Source organism: Phyllopteryx taeniolatus, chromosome 3, assembly GCF_024500385.1.
Source record: "Phyllopteryx taeniolatus isolate TA_2022b chromosome 3, UOR_Ptae_1.2, whole genome shotgun sequence".
Lineage (NCBI taxonomy): Eukaryota > Metazoa > Chordata > Actinopteri > Syngnathiformes > Syngnathidae > Phyllopteryx > Phyllopteryx taeniolatus.
Window position 1 is genome coordinate 12,791,324 of NC_084504.1, and position 13,250 is coordinate 12,804,573.

Genomic DNA, 13,250 nt, shown 5'->3' on the forward strand with positions numbered 1-13,250 from the left:
CTTTTTAACGTGTATACACGCTTCCCCTTGGGGACGTCATCAGCTTCCACAGTTACGCAGCTGTACATCGCCGTGTCTCCTGATGACACATGGCCAAATGATGCCCTTCTTAACTGTATTTTAGTATTTTAGTCCATTTGGTAAGTCATGGATGGCAGTGAATTTCCTTCATCTTAACCAGGACAAAACAGAGGTTTTAGTTATCGGTCCTGAAGACGAGAGCGAAACCTCCGAAAATTGTCCCTACCCCGTGTATCAGTGCCCCACCGCCCCCGAGTGGTTAAACTGTATTTTTCAACATTGTCTACACTAACTATGTTTACTTTTGCGTTGGTATTTAGCGAGCTCTATGAACACCACTACAACACGGGCACCGGCAAGGTGCTGTTCACTGCCGCCAAGACGCTGTGCCACATGCTGGAGGCTGACGTGCCCATGGTGCTGCCCCACGACAAGGACCTGCCAGCCGTCATCCACCACCTCGCCTGCCAGGCTGTCACTGTGTGCCACCCGGGTAAACACCCAGAATTGTCTTCAAATTCCTTTTAAAGCCTAGAGAATGTGTGTACGGTGGTCCCCGGCTATATCGCGGTTCATGTTCAAGGCCCCGCTATAAAGCGTTTTTTAATTGTTTTTTACAGTATACTTACGTAAGTTACTGTAATGCCCTTGCATGTGCAAAAGGAGAGCCACATTCGCAGATATAAATATTGTTTCAAGCTCATCTTACTACATTGTCCGAAAAAAAACAAATGACTTACAGATTATTTGATTTGGGGGGAAAAAATACATCCTCTCTGCACGTTAAAGGAACCTGTGTTTTAAAATCTCCTAACTCCCGTGGTTCCAAGCGTGTTCGTTTTCGTGAAAGAACTTCGTTCACAACAATGTATCAAAACCAACCAATTTATTCCTGACAGAGGAGTCTATACATTTGCAGAGCTCTGGGTTCGTAACTACCCCATCTTATCCTTAGCAGATAAAGTAGTCGAACTGAAACTATCTGATTCTACCCCAGACTTATACAATGTTTCAAACAGGCCAGTATGTAATCGCTGTCGTCTGATTGGTCCGTAATCTGACGTCATCGTTGTCCTGCAGAATGATGACCATTTGATCTGGCTCCAGACTTCTGCTCCAGGTGTCGCCTGCATTCCTGCATTCAATGTTTATAGTGGCTCCCCGCAGTTCCTTTCTTCCTTGAGATGTGTCTCCAAATACCACCTGATGGGGGGGGTTTTCCTGCAATAAAACCCCTACCCCCTTATCTGATTATACTGTAATACACATCCTCTTCCAAGCTAGTTAGACCCTGAAACTCTATATTATATTCTATTACATATAGAATTACATATTAGAATATAAAGTATTCTATATTCCCTTCAACGTGTACATGCACATGCAGTGAAGATGTTCCGTAACTTCCACTAACAAGAACCCAGGCTAAACTTGCCTCCTCCCAGACATACAAAGCTTGTTTCTGAGTTGAGATGTATCACTTGAACATACTTCCTCGGACCAATTACTGTACTACTTTACCATTTAGTCAGGGCATAGGCACAATCTTGTGCAATCTTAGCACGTTTCAGGGTTTATGTTTTCATTGTTTGTCATAAATGTACTGCATAAACATGATTACAGACTTGCTGCTGGACTGTTTGGAGCTTTGCAAGTCAACACGGCTCGCCATGGACATCTATCATCAATGCCAATTATCAGACAACTACGGCTTCGTAGCCAAGGTCTGCAAGTTTATTTATTTATTTATTTTAAAGAGGGACATATTTACAAACCCCAATTCCAATGAAGTTGGGACATTACGTAAAATGTAAATAAAAACAGAATACAATGATTTGTAATTTTCAACCTATATTCAATTGAGTGCACAACAAAGATCAGTTATTTAATGTTCACAATGATGAACGTTATTGCATCTTTTCCAAATATTCTCTCATTTTTAATTTGACGGCTGGAACACATTCCCAAAAAGTTGGGACAGGAGTAACAAAAGACTGGGAAAATTGATTAATTCTCAAAAAAAAAAATTTTTTGAATGTTCCCAAGGTGAACAGGTTAATTGGAAACAGGTGAATGTCATGATCGGGTATAAAACAAGCATCCCCAACAGGCTCAGTTGTACACCACCAAGGATGAGCTGGGGTTCACCACAACAACTACGTGAGCAAATAGTCCAACAGTTTAAGAGCATTTCCATCCATCCATCCATCCATTTTCTGAGCCGCTTGTCCTCACTAGGGTCGCGGGCATGCTGGAGCTATCCCAGCCATCATCGGGCAGGAGGCGCGGTACACCCTGAACCGGTTGCCAGCCAATCGCAAGGCACATACAAACAAACAACCATTCGCACTCACATTCACACCTATGGGCAATTTAGAGTCTTCAATTAACCTACCATGCATGTTTTTGGGATGTGGGAGGAAACCGGAGTGCCCGGAGAAAACCCACGCAGGCACGGGGAGATTATGCAAACTCCACACAGGCGGGGCCGGGGATTGAACCCCGGTCCTCAGAACTGTGAGGCAGACGCTCTAACCAGTCGTCCGCCGTGCCGCCTTAAGAACATTTCTTAACGTAAAATTGCAAGGCATTTTGAAATGTTATCATCCACGGTCCATATTATAATAAAAAAAAATCTCTGCTCGTAAGCGACAAGGCTGAAAACCAACATTGAATGCCCATGACCTTCGATCGCTCAGGTAGCACCGCATTAAAAACCAGCATCATTTTGTAAAGGATGTTACCACGTGTGCTCAGGAACACTTCAGAAAACCATTGTCAGAGTTTGTTGCTTGAGGGACCAGACAAAGCACGGCTAAAAGACTCCGATGATGAAAAATATTAATGGATTGAGGTTTCCCTTGCCCGGACGCGGCTCACCGGGGCTCCCCTCTGGAGCCAGGCCTGGAGGTGGGCTCGAAGGCGAGCGCCTGGTGGCCGGGCCTGCACCCATAGGGCACCGCCGGGCACAGCCCGAAAGGGTAACGTGGGTCCCCCTTCCCATGGGCTCCCCACCTGTGGGAGGGCCATAGGGGTCGGGTGCAGTGTGAGTTGGGTGGGGGGGATGGGTCTTGACTGTTGTTTGTGCCTATGCACCAAACAGCATTTCAGAGTACCCACCCTTTTTGGAGTCCTTAGAGGGGGTGCCGGAGAGCGCTCCCTCTGTGGACTCCATCGTTCAGCTGGGGGACTTCAATGCTCACGTGGGCAATGACAGTGAGACCTGGAGGGACGGCCCCGCCGATCAGAACCCGAGCGGTGGTCTGTTATTGGACTTCTGTGCTCATCACGGATTGTCCATAACGAACACCATGTTCAAGCATAAGGGTGTCCGCACGTGCACCTGGCACCAGGGCAACCTAGGTCGCAGTTCGATGATCGACTTTGTGATCGTGTCATCGGACTTGCGGCCGCATGTCTGAGACACTCGGGTGAAAAAAGGGGCGGAGCTGTCAACTGATCACCACCTGGTGGTCTCCGATGGCGGGGGAAGATGTCGGTCCGACGTGGCAGGCCCAAACGTATTGTTGGGTGATATTGTGTATCTGAGGACCGGGGCTCAATCGGATGGTTGTTTGTTTGTATGTGCCCTGCGATTGGCTGGCAACCAGTTCAGGGTTTCCCCCGCCTCCTGCCCGATGATAGCTGGGATAGGCTCCAGTACCCCTGCGACCCTAGTGAGAAGAAGCGGCTCAGAAAATGGATGGATGGATGGATATAAACACGAAAAACACATTAATTAATTCATCTTCCGTACCGCTTATCCTCACTAGGGTTGCAGGCGTGCTGGAGCCCATCCCAGCTATCTTTGGGCGAGAGGCGCAGTACACCCTGAACTGGTCGCTACCCAATCGCAGGGCACATGTAAACGAACAAGCATTCGCACTCACATTCAGACCTACGGGAAATTTAGAGTCTTCAATTAACCTACCATGCATGTTTTTGGGATGTGGGAGGAAACCAGAGTACCTGGAGAAAACCCACACAGGGACGGTAAGAACATACAAACTCCAAACAGGTGAGGCCGGATTTGAACCCGGGTCCTTAGAACTGTGAGGCGGATATGCTAACCAGTCGTCCACCGTTCCACCAAGCAAAACAACATTTTTAGCAAATGTTTTACTTTTTGTATGGTAACAGTAGGTAAAATCACAGGCAATTTTGCTGTTAGGCTAACTCTTGGTCTTGTTTAATGTAAGAAGAAAAATGAGTATGAATAACATAAATTTTTTTTTTCAACACAGGATTTGGCTATGGGCTCAGAGATAGATCCATATTCTCAGTGGAGTTTCCAAGATGTCTTTAATGAGGATTGCATTGTTTTGGACCCAGTGTCTGTGTTGCCCGTCCAGTATGAAATCACCGACTGCTTGATACCTGTTTGTCAAGGTAATTCAAAGCATATACAGTGGTGCATTGAGATGCAAGTTTAATTGGTTCTGCGACCATGCTTGTAACTCAATTCACTTGTATCTCAAATCTTCTTTCCTCATTGAAATGAATGGAAATGCTTTTAATCCGTTCCAGCCTACTAAATAAAGATGTAATGTTTTTAATGAGGAAAAACAGCACTCTATGATATTGTATTTCAATAAATATAGGAGTATAATAAATAATTAAATAGAATTAAAACAATGTTTCTGCCACAGTTTTGCCTCAATTCAATGGACATTGTGTCGCTCCTTCTGGTGTGCATGCCTTGGCTACCTGTGTTCAGTATAAAACAGACAGACATACACAGGTTTGAGAAGAGTTTTACAACTGATTCAGTGAGCTGCAGTAATATTAGTCTTTTTTTTTGTGCAAAAGATAAATATATGCCTGAGTATTGTTATATTGTCTATCCCATGTATTGTTCCACCATTTGTGTTCAAATACTGCATCCGTTGCTGTAACATGGATACCGAAGCTATTCGTTAGCCTGTCTACAGCATTATGCATTGTTTGTTTGCATTAAGCTAAACAGACTGTCGTAAGGCAAAGTTAGAGTATGTGGTTGTTTTAAATACACAATACACTTAGTTTGACAGTAAACTTCAACTGGGAGTGGGAATAAACAGCTAGAAGTATTTTGTTTGAAGAATTGTTCACTATCTGTCAAACTGCTGGTTTGTTGGAAAGTGCGCTGAGTTCACTGCCAACATACAGCGCTCTATCTCCTTTTTTTGCTCACAAGTAAAAGCAAAAATCGTCTGAACGACTGCTCGTATCTTGTAAAACTCATAAGTTTGGTCATTCGTATCTCAAGGGACCACTGTACAGGGAACCCCGATTCATTGGGTATACAGTACATTTAAAAAACAACAATTTAAAAACAACTGTTTTAATAAGGAGTGCTGTCAAGCATTTAAAAAGAATGAGTGATTAATTGTAATCTGTAATTAATTGATCTAATTAATCTCTTTTTTAGACTCACCTAAAAATTCCTGAGAAAGCCCTCTGAGATATTTTTTATTTAAATGTATTATATTATTGTGGTGGAAAAGTAATTTTTTAAATGTCCTTTATTGTTTTTAAACACTTAAACAGATGGCGTCCTATCCATTTATATTCCACTGCATTTGAGACTAGTCTCTGCTGCCTACAAATTTTAGTTTCAACCACCAGGAGAGCTATTGCCTTGTTCTTTTGTCAGTCTTCATATTAGAAAATAAAATAAAACATCAGGTCCTAAAGTGCTGAAGTTAACACATTCAAAATGGTAAGAACAACTTGTTGCTTTTCCTGATTCAAATAATGCATATAAAATATCAATTACATTGCTGTAAGTTAGCACACCAAAAATAACATTGTTCATCATCAACAAGTACAATAGATTTGTCAGCCTGTTGGTCTCACACTTACTCATACATGAGGTGTTCTCAAGTTTAGTTTGGCGAAGAGTTCTGTGATGGCTCGCTATGTGTTTGCTGCTAACGTTAGCTGTGTAGGCGTTGATGTGGTAGCCTAAACCTGCTTGTATTGAAGCAAATCTACCTATCACAACAGAGGGTTGAATTTAACAAGAAAAATAATTACCCTAAAACGCCAGCAGCGGGAGGCAAAGCAACACAAATACAAGCCAGCTCTCTCAGGACAATTTGCTTACATACAGGAAGCAGTACCTAGATTAAAAAGTAGATTAACGCAACTAAAAACCATAGCGGAGTAAATATCCACCCATCCATTTTATTCCGCTTATCCAGAACTTAAGCAGAGAAGCTCAAACTGTCCTCTCCCCAGCTACTTCGTCCAGCTATTCCGGGGGGATCCCGAGGCGTTCCCAGACCAGCCGGGAGATGTAGTCTTTCCAGTGTGTCCTGCGTCATCCCCCGGGGCCTCCACCCGGTGACACGTGGTCATCAGTGAAGCATCCAGGAGGCATCCTAACTAAATACTCAAACCACCTCATCTGGCTCCTCTCAATGAGGAGGAGCAACGGCTCGACTCTGAGCTTTTCTCCCAGATGACCGCGCTTCTCATTCTACCTCTGAGGGAGAGTCTGGACACCCTGCAGTGGAACCTCAATTCAGCCGCTTGATCTTGTTCTTTCTGTCATGATCCACAGCTCGTCACCATAGGTGAGGGTAGGAATGACCGGTAAATTGAGAGCTTTGCCTCTCGGCTCAGCTCCTTCTTTACCACGACAGACAGAGTCTGCATCACCCCAGACGCTGCACCGACCTGCCTGTTGATCTCCCGCTACATTCTTCCCTCACTTGTGAACAAGACCCCAAGATACAGTACCTCCACAGTACAGTAGCTCCTCCACTTGGGGCAGGATCTCTTCCTCAACCTGGAGAAGGCACTTCACCCTTTTCCGACAGAGGACCATGGCCTCAGATTTGGAAGTGCTGATTTTCATCCCCGCCGCTTCACACTCTGTTGTGCTCCAGTGAAAGTTGAAGATCACCACTTGATGAAGCCATCAGAACCACATCATCTGCAAAAAGCAGAGACGCATTGCTGAGGCCACCAAACCGGACCTCCTAAACACCTCGGCCTCATCTAGAATTTCTGTCCATAAAAGTAATGAACAGAATCTGTGACAAAGGGCAGCCTTGGCGGAGTCCAACCCTCACTTGAAACAAATCCTATTGCCGGCAATACCAACCAGACTCTGACACCGGTCGTACGGGGACTGAACAGCCCTTATCAAGGGCCTCTCCAGAACCAATAAATATACCTTACAAGGGAGGCTGAGGAGTGTGATCCCTCTATACTTCTTGAAAAGGGGGACTACCACCCCGGTATGCCAATCCAGAGGCACTGTCCCCGATGTCCATGCGATGTTGTAGATGCGTGTCAGCCAAGACAGCCCCAGGACATCCAGAGGCACTCCGGGCGGATCTCATCCACCCCTGGGGTCCGGCCACCGAGGAGCTTTTTAACCACCTCGGTGACTACTACCCCAGAGATGGGAGAACCCGCCTCAGAGTTCCCAGATTCTGCTTCCTCATAGGAAGGCATGTTGGTGGAATTGAGGAAGTCTTTCTGGGTTGAGGTGAGCAGCACCCCGTCCCCACTATACACAGTATCGACAGTGTGCTGCTTCTCCCCCTCCTGAGACGACGGATGCTGGATCAGAATTTCCTTGAAGCCGTCCGGAATTCGTTCTCCATGGCCTCAACGAACTCCTCCGACACCTGAGTTTTTTTCTCAGCGACAACCAAAGCTGCGTTCCGCTTGGCCAGCCGGTAGCCATCATGTGACTCCGGAGACCCACAGGCCAAAAAGGAATCCTTCTTCAGCTTGACGACATCCCTCACCGCTGGTGTCTACCAATGGGTTCTGGGAATGCCACCACGACAGGCACCAGCTTGACGGCATCCCTCACCGATGGTGTCCACCAACGGGTTTGGGGATTGCCAAGGCATCAACCACCTTACGGCCACAGCTCCGGTCGGCCGCTTCAACAACAGAGGAGGAACATGGTCCACTCGGACTCAGTGTCCCCTGCCTCCCTCAGAACCTGGGTGAAGTTCTGCCGGAAGTGGGAGTTGAAACTCCTTCTGACAGGGGACTCTGCCAGATGTTCCCAGAAGACCCTCACAATACATTTGGGTCTGCCAGGTCGGACCTGCATCTTCCCCCACTATCGGAGCCAAGATACCACCAGGTGATGATCAGTTGACAGCTCTTCCCCTCTCTTCACCCGAGTGGCCAAGACGTGACCACAAGTACGATGACACTAACACAAAGTAGATCATCGAACTGGGGCCTAGGGTGTCCTGGTGCCAAGTGCACGTATGGACACCCTTATGTTTGAACATGGTCTTTATTTTGGACAGTGCGTGACGAGCACAGAAGTCCAATAACAAAACAACGCTCGGGTTCCAATCAAGAGGGACCGTTCTTCCCAATCACACCCTTTGAGGTCTCACTGTCATTGCCCACGTGAGCATTGAAGGCACCAGAAGAATGAGGGTGTCCCCAGCAGGGGTGTTCTCCAGCAACCCCTCCAAGGACTCCAAGAAGAGTGGGTACTCTGAGCTGCTGTTTGGTGTATAGGCACAAACAACAGTCAGTAACCACCCTCCCACCCGAAGGTGGGGGGAGGCTACCCTGTCGTCTACCGGGGTGAACCCCAATGTACAGGCACCGAGCCGGAGGGCAGTCTGTATGCCCGCAACTTTTCGGTGCCTCTCACCATGGGCAACTCCAGAGTGGAAGAGAGTTCAACTCCTCTCAAGAGGATTGGTACCAGAGCCCAAGCTGTGTGTTGAAGCAAGCCCGACTTTGTCTCGACCTCGCATACCAGCTCATGGGCTTTCCCTGCCAGAGAGGTGACATTCCACGTCCCTAGAGCCAGCTTTTTTAGCTTCAGCTCCCTGCGCACACGACCCTCTTGGCCCCTCCCACAGGTGGTGAGCCCATGGGAAGGGGCACCCACGTTGCCTCTTTGGGTTGTGCCCGGTCGGGCCTTGTGTGCTGGCCCAGCCACCAGGCGTTCGTCATCGAACCCCACCTCCAGGCCTGGTTCCAGAGGGGGGCCCCGGTGACCCACATTCAGGCGAGGGAAAACAGCGTCAATTTATTTTCATCGTCATAGAGGGTCTTTTAGCGTGCTTTGTCTGGTCCCTCACCTAGGACTTGATTTCCCTGGGTGACCCTACCCTCGACAACTTAGCTCCTTGGATCATTGGGACGCACAAATCCCTCCATCACAGTAAGGTGACGGCTCAAAGAGGGGATGCAGTAAATAATTTGACACCCCAATTAATACGTTCAAATGTGTTCAATGTGTATGAGGAGTTTAAAATTATTTGAAAATGTTTTTACAATATATGGTCTCTTTATATTGCAGATTTTCAACTTATTTCGAGTAGGTCTGGAACGCAGCTCACTGTGTATTTTATTGAGTGCTGTTACTTGTTTTAAATCCTTGCAGAAAGCAAACTGTATCCCCTGGACTGTTCCTGCCTCTCACACTGCTCATTTGAAGACGGTGGGTGCAGTCAACGTCACCATTTTCAGTTATGTCTGTAAATGTGTCATTATCATACCAGACTTCCATTACACTTGAATCAGAACCTTGGTTTGGTCCTTGGTGCAGGTTCCAACTTCCTGCGACCCCTGCTGAGTCCTCTGCTTAGCATGTTACAGATGTTACAGGAGTGCAGTCAGCTGGAGCTGGCCCTCAGGGTGCTGGTCAACTCCTATGGCAGCTGCCTGCAGCACGTTACCTCCAACATCATGGACGTCAAGATTAGTGCACAGGTAGGGGGCGGCCACCCATCATAATCCTCTACTGGGGGTATAATGATTCATTTTGGCAGCGATTAAATTCGTATCACGATTCTTGTTTGCTTATTCGGTTCAGGGACAATATTGGTTCATCTAGAACCGAAACGATTCAGTGTTTGGAAATCGTTTCAGTCGCCTTTTAGCCAAAAATTCAACCAGTGTGACTGAAATAAATACCTGGATACTGGACAGTGCAGGTTAAATTTCCCAATTTCCTTTCTTGTACAGGTATCGGGTATTATGTAAAAAAACAAACAAACAATAACCAATCATTATGGCAAATAATAAAAATAGCAAATGTATTCACACTTTATTTGAATAAAGTGAAACAAACATCTCTTCAGGTTGGATTAACAGTAGGTTTACCTGCTACTTTTGAATTTGTTTTTCAACATAGAAATCATACAAATCTTATTGAAATTGAACACAGAACACATAATGCTCAAATGTTGTAATTATATTTATTACTACCCACTGACTAGTCACGATGTGTGACATAGTGGTTACGTAGTTCTGGGAAGCTCGTGATATCCAAGTTTACCCTATGTCATGAGCGAAACACTCTACAGCAGTGGTTCTCAAAGTGTGGTACAAATATCACTAGTGATACTCACTCTAGTGGCATGCAAGAATCACTGAATTAGAGGGTATGTTCGGAAATTCAATCTGACGCTCTTACTGTCCTCTGAGAGTGCAGTATTCAGAGAGGGAGAGTGCGCTCCATTTTCTTTTAATTTACAAACGAGCGTGTTGGGCATTGGCAGGGATAAGTCAGTGCGTCCGTCATATCGATTGTGTCAGTTCTACCTATTAACATCTCGTCCTGCCTGACGCTCCGGCCGCTCTTTCTCCTCAGTCAGAGCGGCGGAAGTGCGCTCCGGCACTCCCAGAGTGTGGCGCTCTGCATAACTGAATGGCATACTCCAACAACGCTCTGAATTTTCGAATGTTCTGGAGTGTAGAGAACGCACTTGGAGTGAATTTAAAGTACAGTTGTTTTTAACTTTTAAGCACAATACACTTGCATTTATTGTTTTTGCAAATGTTTTAAAGACATTTCTTTAGGTACAAGGTTTATTTACCTTTTATGTGAAATTTGAATTGAATCATTATTTAAGAAGTTTTTTTATTTTTCTATATTTAAGTAAAAGTGTTAATGTTGTTGTGTTACTACTGTGCATAATTTTAAAGTGGCTTACGATAATAAACATACTGTAGATAAATACTTTTTAGCAATAAAGCCTCTCTCATTTTTGATGAACACTTTTGCCTACTATGCTTCTGTATTTTAAGGTCAGTCATGATGGTGGTACTTTGTGTAAAAAGTTTGAGAGCCACTGCTCTACAGTATGCCAGGTCGATGCTCTCTTTCACTACTTTGGGCTTTGTTTCTTAGGCTACGTTCACACTGTAGGGCATGATGCCAAATTATGACCTTTTTTATTAAATCCAATCTTTTTATGCATTTCTTCACATTACAAAATCAAATGGGGCCTCTATTGTGGATGCAGCATGCCTGTGACATCACACGCATGCGCACAAATCTTAATAGAGTAAAGCATTACGTCTTTATCATTAAAAGTGCAAAAAAGGCACACACATACGCATCCATATAAAGTCTGCCATGCGTAAATCCAATGCCTTATTTCCTAGTATCGATACAATCGATTGATTACCTTTTAAAACTATTTAAATCGATATATTTTCGTACAGAAGGCTAACTAGCCACGGACAGATCGATCCAATTGGATCGTAGGAATATAAATCGATACATCACTATAATGAATGGTTACACACCTATCCTCTACCGATCTATTTATTTAATAACTTCCTAACCTACCCACATACTTAAAAATCTACATATTGTACTTAAATACTGCTTCCCTCCTTCCCTACCTACCCACTTACTTCCCTACCTGCCTTCCTACCTACTTCCTCCCTCCCAGTCCTTACTTCCTAGTACTTACTTCCTTTTACCACCTAGCTACCTATTTACTTCCCTACCAGATTAAAGAGTCAAACAATTTATCACCAACGGGCAATTTGGTTGTCAGACTGCCAGTCGAAAAACAACAACAACAAAAAACGACGACAACAAAGATAGACATACAGACACTCTTTCAGTGACAATCACTGTACATGTACAGCAGACCAAAGTAGCAAACTCAAAAGTCATCGTGAATGGATAACCAAACCAACTGCCACAGTTGAAGAATAAATAGTAAATAAACACATCTGATTTTAAAAAAAATTATTCTCAAGTATAATACCACCTTGCCTACCCATCTTCTCCCTCTCTGCCTACCTATCTACCACCTACATGTGCACATAGTTCCTCCCTACTTCACAAATTACTTAGTTACATCTCCTTACCACCTAGCTACTGCACCTACTTACTTTCTTACTCACCTACCTACCTACTTCCTACAAACCTGCTTACAGTATTTATATACTCCTTACCTACCAACTTGGGTAGGAAAGTAGGTAAGTAACTAACTACCTAATTACTTCCCAGCCTACCTTTCTACCTAATTCCTCCATCCCTACTTAACTACTTACAGTATCTACCTACGTACTTACTACTTATCTATCTACCTACCTACGTAGTAAGGTTCCTACTTTCAACATATCCACTACAGCAAAATGATATTTCTTCTGCAACTTTTTTTTTCAGCTTTACAACGCACAAGAGCTAAGAAAGTACAACGTGTCCTTGAACGAGCTGCACAAGATTACCAACTCGTCCCTGAATTCCATTGCCGTGACTCTGCTTAATAAAGTGAGAGCCCCACCACTGATACACAGGATTATCCATGAGTCTAAATCAGAGCTCTGCAAACTTTTGTCCTCAATGGCCACAGTTCATTTTTGAAAAGGGCAAAGGCCCCCCCCCCCCAAAAGTAAAATCCATACAATAAAATGAAATTAAAATGTGATTTGATAGAATTTTCCAATGATTTAATAAAATGAATACAAAATTATTAAATCTATGACTAAAACTGTTTATTTTACTACTTTGGTATTTTATTTACAGTAAACCAATTAACATATTACTGTATATAATGAGCTACATGAATAAATACAAATCCAGAAATAACATAATTCCAATTTTTTTATTTGATTAATTGAATCATGATTAATCATCCAATTATTTAATATAATAATTCCACATCATTAAATGTACATGTCAAATTGTTTTGTGTAAATCTTATTTGCATTAATTTATCCAATGATATAAGAATACACGTAAAATATATAAAATCATTTTAATAAGGAAATAATTCATTGGAATTTCTTTATTTATGATTAAACACTATTATTAAATAAAATAATTAGAAAAATGTTGTCATTGTTTATTGCACTTTTTATTTTATTATATCAATTAACAAATTAATGATATAACTAAAAAGAAATCAATAAATACATTATAATTCACCAATTTTAGGAAAACAGCTAAATTACTGCAAGAATTGTTCCAGGACCCTTGATAAAGTAAATGCTCTGTG

At 43.8% G+C, this 13,250-nt stretch overlaps 1 protein-coding gene across 5 annotated transcripts in view; it reads left to right on the forward strand.

The window, feature by feature from the left end:
- Window positions 1-13,250, forward strand: part of kntc1 (kinetochore associated 1) — a 64,773-nt gene that overhangs the window by 24,327 nt on the left and 27,196 nt on the right. For all 5 annotated transcript variants that reach the window (XR_009787647.1, XM_061766967.1, XM_061766965.1 and 2 more), the window contains 6 exons: window positions 342-514; window positions 1,642-1,742; window positions 4,263-4,407; window positions 9,389-9,445; window positions 9,554-9,717; window positions 12,419-12,523. Coding sequence is in view for 4 of the 5 variants with exons in the window: in XM_061766967.1 (XP_061622951.1) it covers window positions 342-514; window positions 1,642-1,742; window positions 4,263-4,407; window positions 9,389-9,445; window positions 9,554-9,717; window positions 12,419-12,523 (745 nt within the window). In the remaining variant the exon portion in view is untranslated. The remainder of the gene's footprint in view (window positions 1-341; window positions 515-1,641; window positions 1,743-4,262; window positions 4,408-9,388; window positions 9,446-9,553; window positions 9,718-12,418; window positions 12,524-13,250) is intronic.